General features: G+C 33.9%; 1 protein-coding gene across 4 annotated transcripts in view; it reads left to right on the top strand.

Annotated features, from left to right (window-relative positions):
* The window catches only part of LOC149782877 (protein-glutamine gamma-glutamyltransferase 4-like), a 38,157-nt gene that overhangs the window by 13,103 nt on the left and 8,642 nt on the right, over window positions 1-16,412 (top strand). Inside the window, exons 6-14 of one of the 4 annotated variants that reach the window (XM_089934412.1) lie at window positions 802-882; window positions 2,386-2,454; window positions 3,092-3,187; window positions 4,764-4,863; window positions 10,433-10,621; window positions 12,721-12,987; window positions 13,313-13,431; window positions 15,140-15,253; window positions 15,702-15,900. In XM_089934412.1, the coding sequence (XP_089790538.1) occupies window positions 802-882; window positions 2,386-2,454; window positions 3,092-3,187; window positions 4,764-4,863; window positions 10,433-10,621; window positions 12,721-12,987; window positions 13,313-13,431; window positions 15,140-15,253; window positions 15,702-15,900 (1,234 nt within the window). Of the gene's footprint in view, window positions 1-801; window positions 883-2,385; window positions 2,482-3,091; window positions 3,188-4,763; window positions 4,864-10,432; window positions 10,622-12,720; window positions 12,988-13,312; window positions 13,432-15,139; window positions 15,254-15,701; window positions 15,901-16,412 lie in introns of all 4 variants that reach the window. The other 3 variants (XM_089934411.1, XM_089934414.1, XM_089934413.1) reach the window with 3 other exon arrangements.

Raw genomic sequence — 16,412 nt, 5'->3', positions numbered from 1 at the left:
GAATTATAATTGCGGAGGTCTTTTCACATGTATTGGGACACAAACGGGATGCATACATATTGTTCCCCCACCCATTAATGATCTTATTTCAACACTTAAAATAAAGTAAAAGATTATTTTTGTTGTTAAAATGGATTCCAAAAGACCAATGGATAGACCAAGGATAGTGAAAGGGATGAAGACGTTTTCGTTTATCCTGTTAGTTTCCATTCGTAAAATCCGTTGTAGGCTTTAGTGGGCGTTGTTTGGCGTGGAAACGTATATCATAAATTATTTGTTGGGAGGTAAAAATACTTTTTCTTTGATGCATTTTATAATTAGGAATAAATTTCATTTAAATGATTGTATTCTTGTCAGGTGGCATATGACTTACAAAGTAAGAGTTATGATAGAAACTTTAAAAGAAGTGTGGATCAATTGTTTTAAACCTTTACATATATGAAATTATTTCCTGTATAAAAATTGCATTATAAAACTTTAAAAACTATACATGAAACAAGTATTATAAAACCTGTATCTAACTGAAAGGTAAAGTCCGAACTATATATATATATATATATATATATATATATATATATATATATATATATATATATATATATATATATATATATATATATATATATATATATATATAGGGCCTTTTATATAATATTTAATAATTCATAATGTTGTGTCCTAAAAAAATGTGTCCAATTCTGTATAAGATGGTGGTGTCGGCAATATACTGCACAAGGTGATGGGTTGCAATCACTGATTAAAGATATAATATGTTAAACGAGCATCAAACATTGTATGCAGGCATTGAATCTCCACTGTCCGTCACCAGTCCTGATCCTTTGGAATTTGAATTCAACGTGGAATTTCTTGACGAGTACAGGGGTATGTGCAAAATTTAAGGAATTGTACTTCATAAAATATCGGATAAAATTTCTTTTTTGAATACTTAAGGTAAATGAGGATCATTTCTAACTACATTTGGTAATCATCTGATGGAAATTACATAATAGCAGCACGTCGATATACATTGATTGGACATACAATATTCGTTTTTTGAAGTTATGTCCGAATGACTCCAGCGGGTTTTCAAGGATTTGTAACCAATACAAATCAAACAGACAGTTTTGGAAGTTTATCCTTTTGACAAAATCGATATCCCATTGGAAGTTTTACAGCAACATTTTAATTAGATAATGGAAAGGTTTCGAATATGGCCTTCTGAATTTACGAATTATACCCAGTTTAATTTTATTTTGAAAATTTTACAGCAACGTTGATTGACTTTAATTGGATAATCGTAATCTTGTTCGAATATGACCTTTTAATTTTCCAATCGAATTTAATGTGCTGTTGTAGATTTGATAGCAAGGTTTTGATTGGAAAAGGGAAAGATCGTTCTGAATGATCCTGTTTCAGATCTATGTAATTAAGTTTGACATAGCATTAGAACCAAGTCCCATCTGAAAATTCAAAGCAAGTCGAATGACTAGTCAAACGTCGGTTACATTTATGATCTGTATTTTCAAGAAAATCAAATAATGACGTAGAAAATAGTTAACTTCAGAAGAAACCAGTTTCCGATTCACTTTCACCAAAGTATCCTTTCTCATGTACATAAAGATACAGTACAACCAGAAATATTAATGGAAGACAAAATTTCACTTTTTTAAGCAAATATCCATGAAATTAAATCCACTGCAAAATCAGTTTTGTTCAGATTTGGACGACCCACGACATTTATGCCCACGACATCCCCCCCTCCAATATTTATCCCCGCAACATTTAATCCCAAGACATTTATCCCCAAAACATTTTCTCCCACGACATTTATCCTCACAACATTTACCCTACAACATTTACCCCCACTACATATATCCCCACAACATTTATCCCCACAACATTTACCTCGACAACATTTATCTCCACGAAATCATCCGTTTAATTCCAAAACACGACATCAATCCCCGCGAATATTCCAGAATAGTAGATAGTGCCAACAAACTTGTTAAAAACTGTGAGAACTGATAGAGTATTTGTCACATGTGGTTTAAATTTTGTGTTCGTCCGTCAAAACAGTACCAATGCCTATAAGATGGCCAATTCAAGGTTTACATATTATAACAGTAGCATGTCCACTGGTCGCCACTGGTCAGCTAGAGAATACAACTAGGTTATACTTATGCGTATTTTATCAATATAGCTGTTATATTTCTGTCAGAGATAGCGCGATAACAATAATTACTTTTCAAGAAGGAAAAATCTAAAGAGAAAGGTTGCATTAGTCCGTCAAAGATTTATTGCCTGTTTACGAATACACAGTAGGAATGTCTAAATTCGGTTGACAGTATTTTCTCCGCCAAAATAAAATATTTATTTCCTCCACAGAACCAGAAAACAATAGAAATAAAACAAAGACTCATAGATATCCTGTCAGGTTTGAGACAGAAAATCAAGGTACTTTCTTGGGACAAAGAAGGAGAGGTACTTGTAATGTAATTTGCATAAAACCGCGAATATCTTTGCCATGAGTATATTTTCTGAGAAACACGTGTGTAGCTTATAGATTTTGTGGATGAAACATCTTCAAAATTCATTAGAACAGAATGAATTTATTCTCCTACAACTCAATTATTTGTTGAATAAACTGAAACGTCAATGAGCCAAAATAATTATTTTCCAATACATTCTTGGACAAAAGAATAGGTAAAATGTATTAAAATCTATTATTTTCATTAAATACTTGTCGCAGTAGGCAAACAATTTTCTATGAATGGTTTCTTTCCACAAATGTTAAGAACAAGAGCAGTAAAGCTTAGATATTTCATACATGTATTCAAAATTATTTAGTAGGATAAAGCAAGTTAATTTTATAAGACACATTATTTATTTATCAATAAGGAATTTTACTCGCAAGAAATTAACAATACGTATGCAATATATGTCTCAAACAGTTGATTTTATAAAGCATATTCATTTTGAATTGTTTGAAGGAGGTACAGTTTCTGAATATGATGTGGTACAGTTTGCGGAAGAAACCCCTAATATTTTATATCAAAGTCTATCGCGATTCTAGCTTTTCGTTCGCTCACAGGAAACGAGGTATTGGAATTCAACGAAGATACAAGAAACAAACCAGATGTTTATTGGGAGACTACTCCATCGTCAACTTCAGACGTTTCTCATAAAGGTATTCATTGCAACTGGAACATTTTTGTAATTATTCGTCAAACATGGATGTGATCTATCGTCATCATTTTGCTCTTGGTCTATCAGGTATATAGTGTAATCCTACTAAGGTCTTTTCCTAATGACTATTGCAAATGTAGTGTAATCCTGCCAGGGCTTGTTCTCAGAGGTTGTTGAAAATGTATTGTAATCTTACCAGGGCTTGTTCTCCTAGACTGTTGGAAATGTAGTGGAACCCAACCAAGACCCTTTTCTCATTGGCTGTTGGAAATGTAGTGTAATACAACCAATGCCTTTTCTCATAGACCGTTGGAAATGTAGTGTAATGCAACCAAGGCCGTTCCTCACAGACCATTGGAAATCTAGTGTAGTCCTACCAATGCTACCTTTTCCAAGTTATTACTTTGTCAACAGATTTTATTCTGATATATCAAACTTATTACTAAAATAGTTTGTAAACCTCATTATGGCAGAAAACAAGACGTTGGTATTGTATTATTTATAATCAAACATAAGTTAACTAAAGTGTAAGCTGTGACACCATGATTCAACCTTGCCTGCATTTTCTGTTAACTGTATCAACCGATTAAAAATACGTATTAGTTACCCTTAAACAGATGACATGTTATATACATTCACTTTGGTAAATTTCTAAGTTATTACCGAATCAATAATAAACAATATTATTCGAGTAAATGAACTAGTTATCAAATTTTTAATAAGCCATCTTCTGACTTATGTATAGCTCAGACTAAAACAAGGTCAAAGACAGCGCATAACGATAAAGTCGAATGACAATAGTCACATCTCGCAGGATGAATTTTCATTATATTTGGTAATAAATAAGTATTATTCCTGGGCGAGTATATTTAACAAGACATTTGTTTTAGCAAGATTTTTTCTTTGTTTTTTCAACTTGTCTAAGAGACTGTAGATATATTTTTGAAAATCATAAGAATAGCTGTGGCCCAAACTAACAAAATTTTCAGTCTCAGGAGAGCTTTACTATTTCTTACTAAAATCCATTTATTCAATAAGCTGACTGAGAGTTTACAAAGAATCGGCAAGAAACATATGTGCCTGAGAAGTGGGGGGGGGGGGGTAGAGAGAGAATTTGTATTTATACGGCACTTTGTTAAAAACATTATTGACAATATCATATTGGGTAAATGGGAGCTACGTCCGCACCAAAGCACACCCCGAAGTAGACGTTGGTCTTGTGAGCTGATACGTTGTATATATACATTTATTAAGACTAATGAACCCGTTACTTTTAGTGATGTCAAGGTTACAATGAGCGCATAATTTTGAGAAGGCAGACGTTCCTAAATGAAAATCATTAAACTGACGTTCTGTGAAATGATACAAATTCAACACTTATCTGTTTTAATATTGTTAACGATATGTTATCCAGAAAAATGAGTGGCAATATAAGCAAGACCTCGTAACATATTAATATATAAAAAGTCGAATTGCACCTTTTAATTGTGTCAAAGCACATTTGTATATATTACTGCTGGTTCATACAGGGTTGCAAGATATAAACTGGTTGTTTTGTCTTTGTTCGGCAATGTTAGAAACAGGTGCTGATGCCAAGCGGAGAGTTCATATACAATTTGAACGGAAACTCCCTCCCACAAAACGGCCACAACGTGACTTTGGCGATCACGAAGAAAGGTATATACCCATAAATCCATGATCACTTCTTTGCATTGTTCTCGATAAACCTTGGTATCATTCAAATCGTTTATGTCTCTCATGTGTAAACATTTTTGGTGCTGTGATGACATGTATTTAGTCCATAATTGTTTTCAGATTACTTTGCAAGTATAATGGTTTTCAGCCAAAGTATATCTGACTTGATAATTAAATGGTTGAAATTCGACGACTATGATTGATATTCCTTGAAAGAAAGAGTGTTGTACATTATACAGAGAGAGAGAGAGAGAGAGAGAGAGAGAGAGAGAGAGAGAGCATAGATATAAAACTTTGCCAATGAAATTTATGAAAAGAACAATTAAAATCTTGTGCGAGTCTAGTCATGTGTAGGTTTGTATATCTTCCGTGAATATACTTAATTTCATTTGAAAGAAGTTAAAATGTACAATTCTATGAAACTCATAATGAATATTTATTGGTTACTGCATTAGTATGGGAAAATATGAACGAGTTTTGGGATGGAATACTGCACGACTTTGGGAGTGCAGTATATCCTTCCGACAAAACGAGTTCATATTTTCCCATACAAATGCAGTAACTTTTTTATTATATGCTCATTTTTTATTCTACCTAAGGTTTAATTATATAAGCAAAATACACTACAAGAAACAAAGTAAATGAATGAATGCCGTATTCCAAACTAAATACACAAGCGCAGATTTGTCATTACAAAATGACACCATTATTAATGCGCACATAACTCCGCCCAGAAAAATTTTAACTTAGTCGCTCGCTCGACATAACTTTCGAAACAAAATGGCGTGTCTAGTTAAAATTTAAATTTGCAGTCATATTGTGAATGAATGCGCATTGCAACAACTTTTCCATTTGATCTGGAATGAATATATTTTGGTATTTTGTTTCGATTCGACAAAGGTTTGTGATTTTGGACTGGATTCATCTGTGCAAATTATACATGAAATACATCGGATTGAAGAGGCGCGGGAGAAGCGTGTTTACGTCTGCAAATGTGTTTCTGTTTCTGTCATTGAATGTTTGAAATCATAACGTGGGAAAAATATGAAGTCTTTCAATTGCAATTATCAAAAAGACGCTATGGAATTTAATGCTTATTTCATTTTGAGTGCAGTAAGGAGGATGCAGTTGCACTTATCATCAGAATTACAGCACAATTTCGAAATGTGTAATCCAGATTGAAAACCTCTGACATGGCTCATGTAATTCCGTTTTGCAGAATTAAGAAAAAATATTTTGAGGAAATTCAGTATGTAAAACTGAAAGTATATTTTATTTTGCCATTCTTATCACCAGATAAAGAAGACAGTATATGCCTTGTCACTTGTATGTTATTTGTAATGACATAATCTTCCGTCTTGTATATAATGTAGCTAGCCTAAATCCGTAACATTGTATCAACGCGGAATGTGCCAAAACAGCTGGGAGTTTTTGCAGTCAATGAAACATGTTTTAGTTCATTCAGAAACAAATTTAAACAACCACAACGTAAAGAACCTCTTACGCGAGTGTATATGATTTGTTTACAAATCAAAAGTGCTGGCGTCTGCGTCATTGTTTGTTTACAATAGAAAGTAATTCCTTTATTCTCGTGAATGCTATATGTGTATTGTCGCGCGCGTTCAGTATTGGGGAATATTGAACGATTCTGACAATGTAAAGTTAACGAGGAAAAAAATGAGCATATAATAATACAAATTAGTGAAATGTAACGACTTATTTTAATGGACTTAATTTCGAGAGGACGAATAAGAAATACTTTTCTTCATTCTGACTCAAATTCTGCACATTTCATTTGTTGGGCGTCTCAGACGCTAGCTACGTTTACAAGGTGCAGTTCTATATCCAGTAACATTTAAAATTAGATATATTTTTACAAATTATAATTCAAAGAGCAATGTCCTTCTAAATCAATAGAACAGTTCATACGATCATCATTTTTCAACACTGGATCTCCGTTAAAATCTTCGGTTCAGTATGATAGGCGATCCGTACAAAGAGGGACTGAAACGAGTGAAATAAATTTAATATGAAATCAATACCCATTTGAGATCCTCTCCGTATGTCACACAGCTTTCATTTTAATTAAAATAGTTGAGAGAGAAAGAAGAAGAAATAATTTCGTTCATTCTGACTCAGATGTAGCACCTTTTATGTGTTGTTCGTAAAAGATAGTCCCACACGTAGTTCTAAAAAAGATAGTCCCACACGCAGTTCTAAAAAGATTGTCCCACACGCAGTTCTATAGCTCTTAAACTTTAATAGTGGATTTGTTGCAAATTATGAACAAAAAGCATTCCAAATCAATAGAATATTTGACACAGGCAATATATTTTTCAACATCTAATGGAAATTCCCTGTAATGACACAGTTTGACTAAGGTTAGATTAGACGATCAATTTTCACACCTAAAATTCTCACACAGCCTCCCGTTAAATTGTACCCCGCGACCGATTTCAAAAACAAAAGTCATAAAGGATATAATAAATGCATAAAACTTAGTCTTTTCATTCATCAAGTTATAATATCTAACCTGATCGTCACCAGGGAGTCCTTAACACTTTCAACTTAATGGCGTTCCAAACGGAACGAAAGCTCTCGATGTAAGCAAACAGACACACTGCTCACTGCCCCTTTCTGGTTTCTAGAACAGCCAGGTTCAGTAATGCTTCAGAACTTTGCAATATCTAATTTTAATATTTCTAAAACAAACCGAATAAATACAATGAGTAACTCTTGTGTACATGTGTTCAAAGAGATGTAACTCCCCAATATATGGAATAAATGAGATTATCGAAGACGGCGAACTACATGGCATCAGTTGCTTGAAAACATAGACTCGCCCATGCAAATTATCGCTACCGTGTTACGAAAGAAACTCCCGTTTGATTCAAAACGCCAATAAGTTGACAGTGTTTGGACCCTCTAGTAACAATCAGGTTAAAAATGATAAATTAATGAATGGGTGGGCGTACAAACAAGTATGTGAATCTGCGAATACTATAAGGTAAGTCAGTGTCACCTAAGTATTCCAGTTGTTGGTTGTTCATGTGAAGATTACTCTGCAGAAATTAGATTTAATGTAATGTATTTGTGGTTTGATATTTGCAGTTTTTGATTTGGATCAGAAGTCTTTTTTGGTGACGTAATGACATGAATTTAGTCCATAATTGTATTATGATTACTTATGCAGATTAATGATAAGACATATAGACTTTTTTATATGGAGTCGTAATTGCATTAGTAAGAAACATTAGCTCGTTTTATCTATTTTACCGCGGAAAAATGGTGTAGTTGGATAAAATGTATGTCAGTTGGGACACCGGTTTTTATTTTTATGTGTTGCTGTATGTTCTTATTTTATGGTTTAACATTTAAATCACGCTTGTCATATTGATGGAGTTCGTGTTACATGAAACCCCTCCATGCCGTCTCTCCATTAACGTTACCTTTAATTTTTTTTGTAGCTAGTCTCTTCTGTGGTAACTTGACCATATTCCGACAGAGGTGACCTTTTTTCCCAATGCCCCTTGGGAAATCGTTAACAGTTGAAACACTATTATGTCTATGGACTTAAATTAAGTAACAAGACAAGGTAAAACGTAACAAGCATTCGAGATCCCATAAATACATTTATTCCCTAAAAATATAAAAGCAATCAAAGTGAAATAGCAAAAAATATCTTACAGTTTATGAATTCCTAGAGTATTATCCGAACTTGTACTAATAATTTTACAGTAATTAGAAAACTATCCACAGTATTCCGAATGAACGTTCTAGTGTGCTTATGTGCTAACGTCACTGAAAAACCAGTTCTAAATCCAAAAGTTGTACTTAAAGAAATCTCGTGAAAGTAGAATATCGTTAAAGTCCTTGAAGATTTCACATAATCCAACATAATTATTTAAATGTTCAAGTCCATGAATAATTTTACATAATCCTCATGGTATTGTATGTTCTGAATAAATATTTTCCGTTCTGCAAGTCCAACGAACATACTGAAAATAAATGACGATTTCCTCTCATGACTCTTTTACAAAACTGGCACACAAACGGAAGAATCTCAATGTGGTACTTTAATTATTTTATAAACTCTGCATGTGCTGACCCAATCAACAAAATCTGAATCACCAAAAAAGATTTTCGAAGATTGATTTTATTAAATTATTAAATAATTTAGCAGTCATGTTCTAACCTTCTCAAATTATTGAACCAATCAACAACTAGGGCTTGCATGATATCTCAACAGGACAAATTCACTCGTTGCATCACGTGATGTTTTCGTGATCTACATTCAAATTAATAAGTGGCTTATTTGACCGAAATAGTTATAGACTTGACCTTGGCAATTATTCTTGATTTATGAATGAAATTCTAAACGTGTTGTACACGTACATTTACCATAAGATAAGCCTGGCACTGATTTTAAAGATTTAAAACATGAAAGTCATAAATCCAAATGACTTAAATAAAACAATATCATAAATTAATATATAATACAAAAATCTATCACATTAGCTTGTCACTGTCATAGGGTCGGGTTCTTGTTACAGGTCCCCCAGCCCTCTAGCCATTTACAGATACCATACGTTTTAAAATTGATAAATTGACCATATTCCAACCGACCTAACCTGTTTTCCCCAATTCGGATTGGGCAATCGATTCGAAAAATAGCCTGAAAAATATCCTTAGCAATAGTGAAACAAAAACGTTCCAGAAGGCGAGGGTAAGGAAAATTTCCACGATCTTAGCCAATCAGTAAATAGAATACTGCGCAATAATTTGATGAGCTTTATTTGAATAAATCAGAATCACATAAGTGATATGTTAACATGTTGTCATATCAAAAATACACACACGTTTAAACAACACCTAAGGGCGTCATAAGTCATGTCATTGAATCACACGAGGTAAAGACTTATTGTTGGAAGCACTAAAATGTATTTCAAAATCTTGATATCACACTTATTTTAAATTAACGGATAATTTCAGTAATTGTTTAAGATGCGATAAGTATCATTATCCATTTGCACCCGTTCCAGTGATTTGGCTCTGTTTTGGTTTTGTTGTTTTATGGTACAAGAACACATGAAGATCATTTATACCCGAGGAATAGTAAAACAACCACTGTAGCGGACACGTGTTGATCCGATGGTAGGATTCGAACCTGCATCTTTTTCTTCCCGAACTATGTCTGCTAACTATTGCGCCACAGTTTATAAAACTGTATAAATAATTCCAATTTTTGCGCGACTAGGCTTGAAAACAAATAGACAGGTTTCATACATTTAATTCTAAATTAGTACTCATTTAGGATACTCGGTCTCTGTTTAAACGTTGTGTATTTATTTTAACCAAATCGTATATGCAAATGAAAAAAAAATAATGTGTATTCGTTTGTTGTCATTTTTTAAAGTACTTGTGTATTGTTACTTTAATTGTTGCGTATTTTTCAAGACTAGCACATGCGCTTGTAATTAATGCTTTGAACTCACTTCTACCGATTATTTCAAAAATCCATATTTAAACCTACTGTACCGTGTACTTCTAGGAACCCTGGTTCTGAAGAAAATTCAAACCTGGGTAAGTGACAACACAAGAGCCCACCACACCAAGCGCTTTATGCTGGCAAAAGAAGGAACGCCCGTCTTAAGAAGAGGACAGCTTTTCAGATTAACACTTGAATTTGACAGAGCTTTTGATTCACAAAAGGACATAATTAGGTTTATATTTCAAACAGGTTTGCTTCATTTTTAATCAAGGCGTAAACTTAAAGACCTAATATTATTAACATTTCTTGCTCAGCACACCGGAAAATCGTACGCAACTGTGACTTTTTTAATATATCTTTCAAATTACAGGACATTATATTACGTGTTTAGGCTCGAATAAACAGTAACATAGAAAGAGTGAAAACAACAAGCTTTTTAAAATTTAACAAATAATTTATTTCCCTGGAAAAATTCTGTAAAAATGAAAAAAGGAGAAGAACTTACGGTTTCAAGGATCAAATCCAAAAATAATCTAAGAATGATCCACGAATTAAATGTCAAAAGTCCTAGTAATAAATGTTCTAATAATTTCAAGTTCGAATCCTGATGGAAAATCCAAGATGGATGACGATGGCGTACGCTGTAGTCAGTACTGTGCTTATCTACAGTTCATTGTAGAAATACAAATAATCTCACTCCGGTGTTGGAAATCCAAATTAAATTTGTAAGAAATGACTTTCCAAAATTTCTGTGTGAGCACTCTTCAAAATATTTCCAGAAAAAAAATTAATCATTTTGAAATCCAACTGATCTGAAGTAAATTATAACTCAAAATCTGGCTACAACAAAATAACTTGACATCAGTGTAAAAAGCCCAAAACTGAGAAATCTCTCTACGTATCTCTATTAAAACTAACAAATGCGCAGTAATAGAAAAACCGGAATTGCGAAATCGAAAGGGGGTCACGTGATCGTGTTTATGTCACGTACACCAAAAACGACCCTGACGAAAACCAATCATTTTAAAATCAAATAGAACTTGTTTACGAAGTTTCTACAAATTCTGAAACAATATCAGGATTTAGATCAACACCCTGGTGTTTACAAAAAGAATTATTCAGGTCAACCGATTTTCTGGAAAAAATATCATCTCCAGTGAATAAATTTACATTATAATAGAATATAATAGAATTTAAAAAAATTAAAACTGACAAACAATTAAATTAAAATAAATATGAATTAAATCAGATATATGTAACAATTATGTGGAGTTTCCTTTATCATGACGCTTTGGCAAGTTTCAAAACTTGCCAAGTAAAGTGCGAACACGTACCCCAAGGTCCGTCTCTTGTTGATATTGCTCAAATTACAGTAATGCTTATGAAAGGACATTGGCATCGTTAAAAGTTCATTGCCATCTATTAGATTTCAATATATACGGTATATTTGTCCTGTTTCATCAATTGTCATCCCAAATGGCCAATAAACGTTTTCTCAAAACGCATCCTAAAGAACTTCATCAAAGTGGATTGGCTCAAACAACAATGACACTCTTAAGCGACTGAAAGGGTACACACCAATTATTCTTTTCTTCTATTTAGGAAAACTTTAATTGACATCGATTTTAGGTGATGGTGTACACTCTCTGTAGCACAGTAGTCTTTCCTTACAGGACGTTGCCAAAATCCCTTGACCAGATCTCAATGAATCTGGAAGCCGTCTCTACTAATAAGGTTCACAAATCATAAGGAGCGGGTCAGAAACACTACTTTTCATCATTATAATTTTATTCTCTGATGTGACGAAGTGGATATATCATCGACCGAGCATTGTATAGGTGAACTGACATGAATAAATCATAATTTTTTTATTCAAAACTGTGAGTCAACAGATGCAGAACATACTACCCAAATGGAGACAAGAAAGATTCAGATGCAAAAATAATAATGTCTGTCTGTCATAGACAATTATCTTTCATATAAGGGAAACAATGCAATTATAACTCATTCGGTATATGTATGGAAATATGTTGATTTATGTGCAAATTTATTTGTCAAAGGAAGTGGGCTTTTTCAGAACTTTTTGAACGAATTGCATTGAACATAGTTTTAATATATAATTACATCGGATCTGAAGCATATGTATCCAACTTAACCTTAAAATTCACAGGAATACTGGAATTTAATGGGGTTTCAACATTGAAATTATACGTACACATCACAGTTATCCTCCACCTTCAAAGTATACAATTCAGTATTGTCATTTGGAGCGCACATAATAACTCCCGCTTCCCCCACCCTCATAAAAGTATAGAAACTCTCATTCATTCGTTTTATACCCGAACTAGGAGAAAATCCGAAACCTGGAAACAATACCTCAGTGGTGTTCGAAATAGGTGGTAGGGAAACTCCGCACGGTTGGAGAGCTGAGCTATACTCTCACGACGGAAATGATACTACAATCTGGATCCAAATTCCCCCGACTTGTATTGTGTCGGATTGGTGGTTTTCTGTTGAAACCAGTCTAGCTGACGTTCAATCCGGGAGCAGAATAAATTCTCTCGTTTATGATCATCCGGAACCAGTGTATGTACTCTTCAACCCATGGTGCAAAGGTTTGTATTCCTGATTGTTTTGTTTGTTATAATGGCTGTCTGTCTATATAATTGTTATTTCGGTTGTAATTTTAATACTTATTGGATATGACACCAAAGGGCATAAAATGTTTTAATTCTCTAATAAACTTCATATGGTACATTTATTTCAATAATGGATGAATATTTTCGAGTATGTCAAATGTAATAGCGCCAGTACCGAAGACAGCGAATTATCAATTCATCTATAAGGAAGAGAAAGTAAATAATTATGTCTGATAGAACTGAAATCCATTTCACTAACAATTAAGAGTACTGTATCAATTCCTCTGTCTGTTCTTTGCAGATGATACTGTTCACTTTCCTATGGAACATCTGCTAGAAGAATATATTTTAAATCAAAGTGGTATTATTTTCCTAGGAAGCAGGAACCGAATACTTTGCAAACCGTGGAATTTTGGACAGGTATTAACTGTATTTTTTGATGACTTGTTGTACCAGCTTGTTGTTTCCTTTGACGAACGATGGCCGCATTTAATTCAGCAGCGAAAGACTCTGCTCTTACCCTTCACATACCATAGCCTTATAGCCTTAAACATGAGAAGGGAGGCAAATCTGTTTTAAATGAAAGATATGAGTTTTTCTGCATAAATTTGTATATTGGTATTGAAATTTGTGAAGAAAAAAAAGGCAACTGATCATGCATCTTTTATATTATTTCATTAGTGCGCATGAATGTATTCATTTAGATTTTAAGTTGATGATTTTATGATTTATAAGGACGTGTCGAATGAAGTATAACCAGAAAATATCCGGATTTAGAAATTGCTCTACACCGTTTAGAAGGAGCCTGAATATTTTGTTCCCTGCATAGTCGGCGTCACCATACATTTTTAACGGTTTCGTTAGTAATTAATCATAACAGATTGTAAGTTAGCACCTACGTTTATGTATTGTATCGTTGGTAGTGCGTATCGACCAGTTGTAAAAAATAATTGCTGGTACAAAATTGCATTTTTCAACAAAGCTTTATGACATGAGAATTATATCAGCGAAAATAGCGCCAAGTGCATCTGTTGCAGATGAAATTTACATAACATCGTATAACTGTCGGATTTATTTTTGTCTGTACTGAAAACACTGTCTGCAGTTTTATTTTGTTCAGTTCTCAGAGCCTCGAGTTGCCGAATGGTCTAAGGCGCTCGCCTCTACATATCTCTCATACATCTCATCTGTGTCCGCGTCAGTTCGGGTCTCGTTTCGACCAACGTGGGCATGCAAGAAAGTTTGTCACTAGCTTCCCGTGGGACGGCAGTTCTTCACGGATTCTTCTTTCACCAGAAATACTGGCCTCCATGTGGTGAAATATGGTGTTAACCTCCACAAAACCAAACCATCATATGTAGTCGAGATTTTATATTTTTTCCTTTCTTCTAGAGGCAATATGTACACACCAGTTTCAATCCATTTAAAAAATATAATGTATGTATATTTTCTGTTGCCAAACAAGATGGGCTTTATTTTATATCTTACTCTTGCGAAAGAGTTATTAATTTTCAAGACCGCTCCGGTGGCCTAGTGGTTAGAGCGTCCGCCTCGGATGCGGGAGGTCATGGGTTCGATCCCTGGCCGAGTCATACCAAAGACTTACAAAAATGGTCCTAACAGCTGCCTCGCTTGGCGCTCAGCGTTAAGAGGTTAGTGTTAGGACTGGTCGGCCTGGTGTCAGGATAATGTGACTGGGTGGGACATCATGCTACATGTCTGCGGCATGATGCCCCAGTGCTAGACATCACTATAAACTGCCACATTACAGACATCGTAGCGATATGACTGCAATATTGTTAAAACTACGTTAAAAATCCATATCACATCACACACATCACATTAATTTTCAACCCTATTCTTCCCAAAGTCTTTCTTCTGAGTGCTCTAACGTACCTCCTCTTCCGTGTAGTCATCCTTTGATCTCTTTTTCGCTGATTTTTAAATTTATGTTTTTATAATGATTTCATAGATATTCTATCTTCACGATTCTTTGTCTGCATTCTAAAAAGATTCCATAGCAAAATTAAAGTTTGGCAAGAATAAAACTCTGAGTATATTATGTGGGTCAAATACTGCAATTCATTGGAATCCAGATAGAAAATAAAGAGAGTATTAATCTTTTCAGTTTGAAGACGGAGTTTTGGAAGCCTGTCTGTTTATCATTAAGAGGGGATTCGCCAATAAGATTGGCAGTGCCATGGCAGACCCGGTGAAAGTTTGCCGCATCATTTCAACTATTGTAAGTTATGTTACATTTTTAATGGCTCCCTTTATGTTGCGATTTTTATTTTTTTAAATTCTGAAACAAAATCAGTTTAATTGAAATGTTAATTTATTTACCCTCGGATTAATTGCTAAATAGTCTTTGATCGCTGCGTATTTTTCATTCAGTGAGATATTTCTATTATGCAAATGTTTGAAAGTCAGTATGCGTATACTGCATATATAGAAATAAATACAATTTGTGTATACATTGAACATGAAAAGTCTAAATTACAAAATTGTTAAAGCTTTTATCAACGTTTGGACCAGCCAACATTAAATGTTGGGAATGAAAACTCGATCGTGTCATATTAGCTTCCTTAGAATTGATTTCACTTTCCTTCCTCTTTTATTCATGGGATATTGCAATTCATTTGGTATTCTTAGGTTTTATATGATAACATTCATCTAACCTTTCCATCCAGTTACACGCAGAAGACAATGGGGTATTGGTAGGGAACAGGTTTACAAACGACTATTCAGGAGGTCGACCCCCAACGTCATGGAGCGGAAGTATTGCCATACTGAGCGCCTATGTTAACAGTATCACAATAGAAAATGGAAATGAGCCGGTACCGGTAAAGTACGGACAATGTTTTGTGTTCTCCGGTCTCGTAACGACAAGTAAGTTACATTGACTTATGTGAAACCGCATGAGACAACCATATAAATGTACTGAAATGGGTCATTCGAGTTGACTTGAGCATCTAATTTTACATTTTACAACAACTACAACAAAATCCAGGACTGAAAACTAACAACTTTATGCTCCGTCATATTCACTTTGAACTTCTTGTTTTCAAAAACTAAGTTAATGTTCCAGTGTTTTGGCTCAGATTTTGGAAATATTGATCACTTACTGAGCAGCTGTTTGCTTTTAATCGACGCTAAATTCTGCGATTTAAAGAAATTGCTTCTTTAACTGTAGGGAAGTTATATTAAATACAATTTTAAAAAAAACATTGCTCATTTTATTAAGAAAGCGTCTTAAATAACGTACTTTATTTGAATGCTCATATAATCTGACACTTGTATTGATTATTTACCAATGCAGGGAATCACCTGTACATCTATTATAAGGTTCCACCAATCGCATTATCAGACATCAAAATGTTGCTTTATCGCAACATTATTTT

This window comes from Sinohyriopsis cumingii, chromosome 15 (genome assembly GCF_028554795.1).
Source record: "Sinohyriopsis cumingii isolate HCF-2022 chromosome 15, ASM2855479v2, whole genome shotgun sequence".
Classification (NCBI taxonomy): Eukaryota; Metazoa; Mollusca; class Bivalvia; order Unionida; family Unionidae; genus Sinohyriopsis; species Sinohyriopsis cumingii.
Note: the sequence above shows the minus strand (reverse complement) of the source record. Positions and strands in the feature narration are given on the sequence as shown.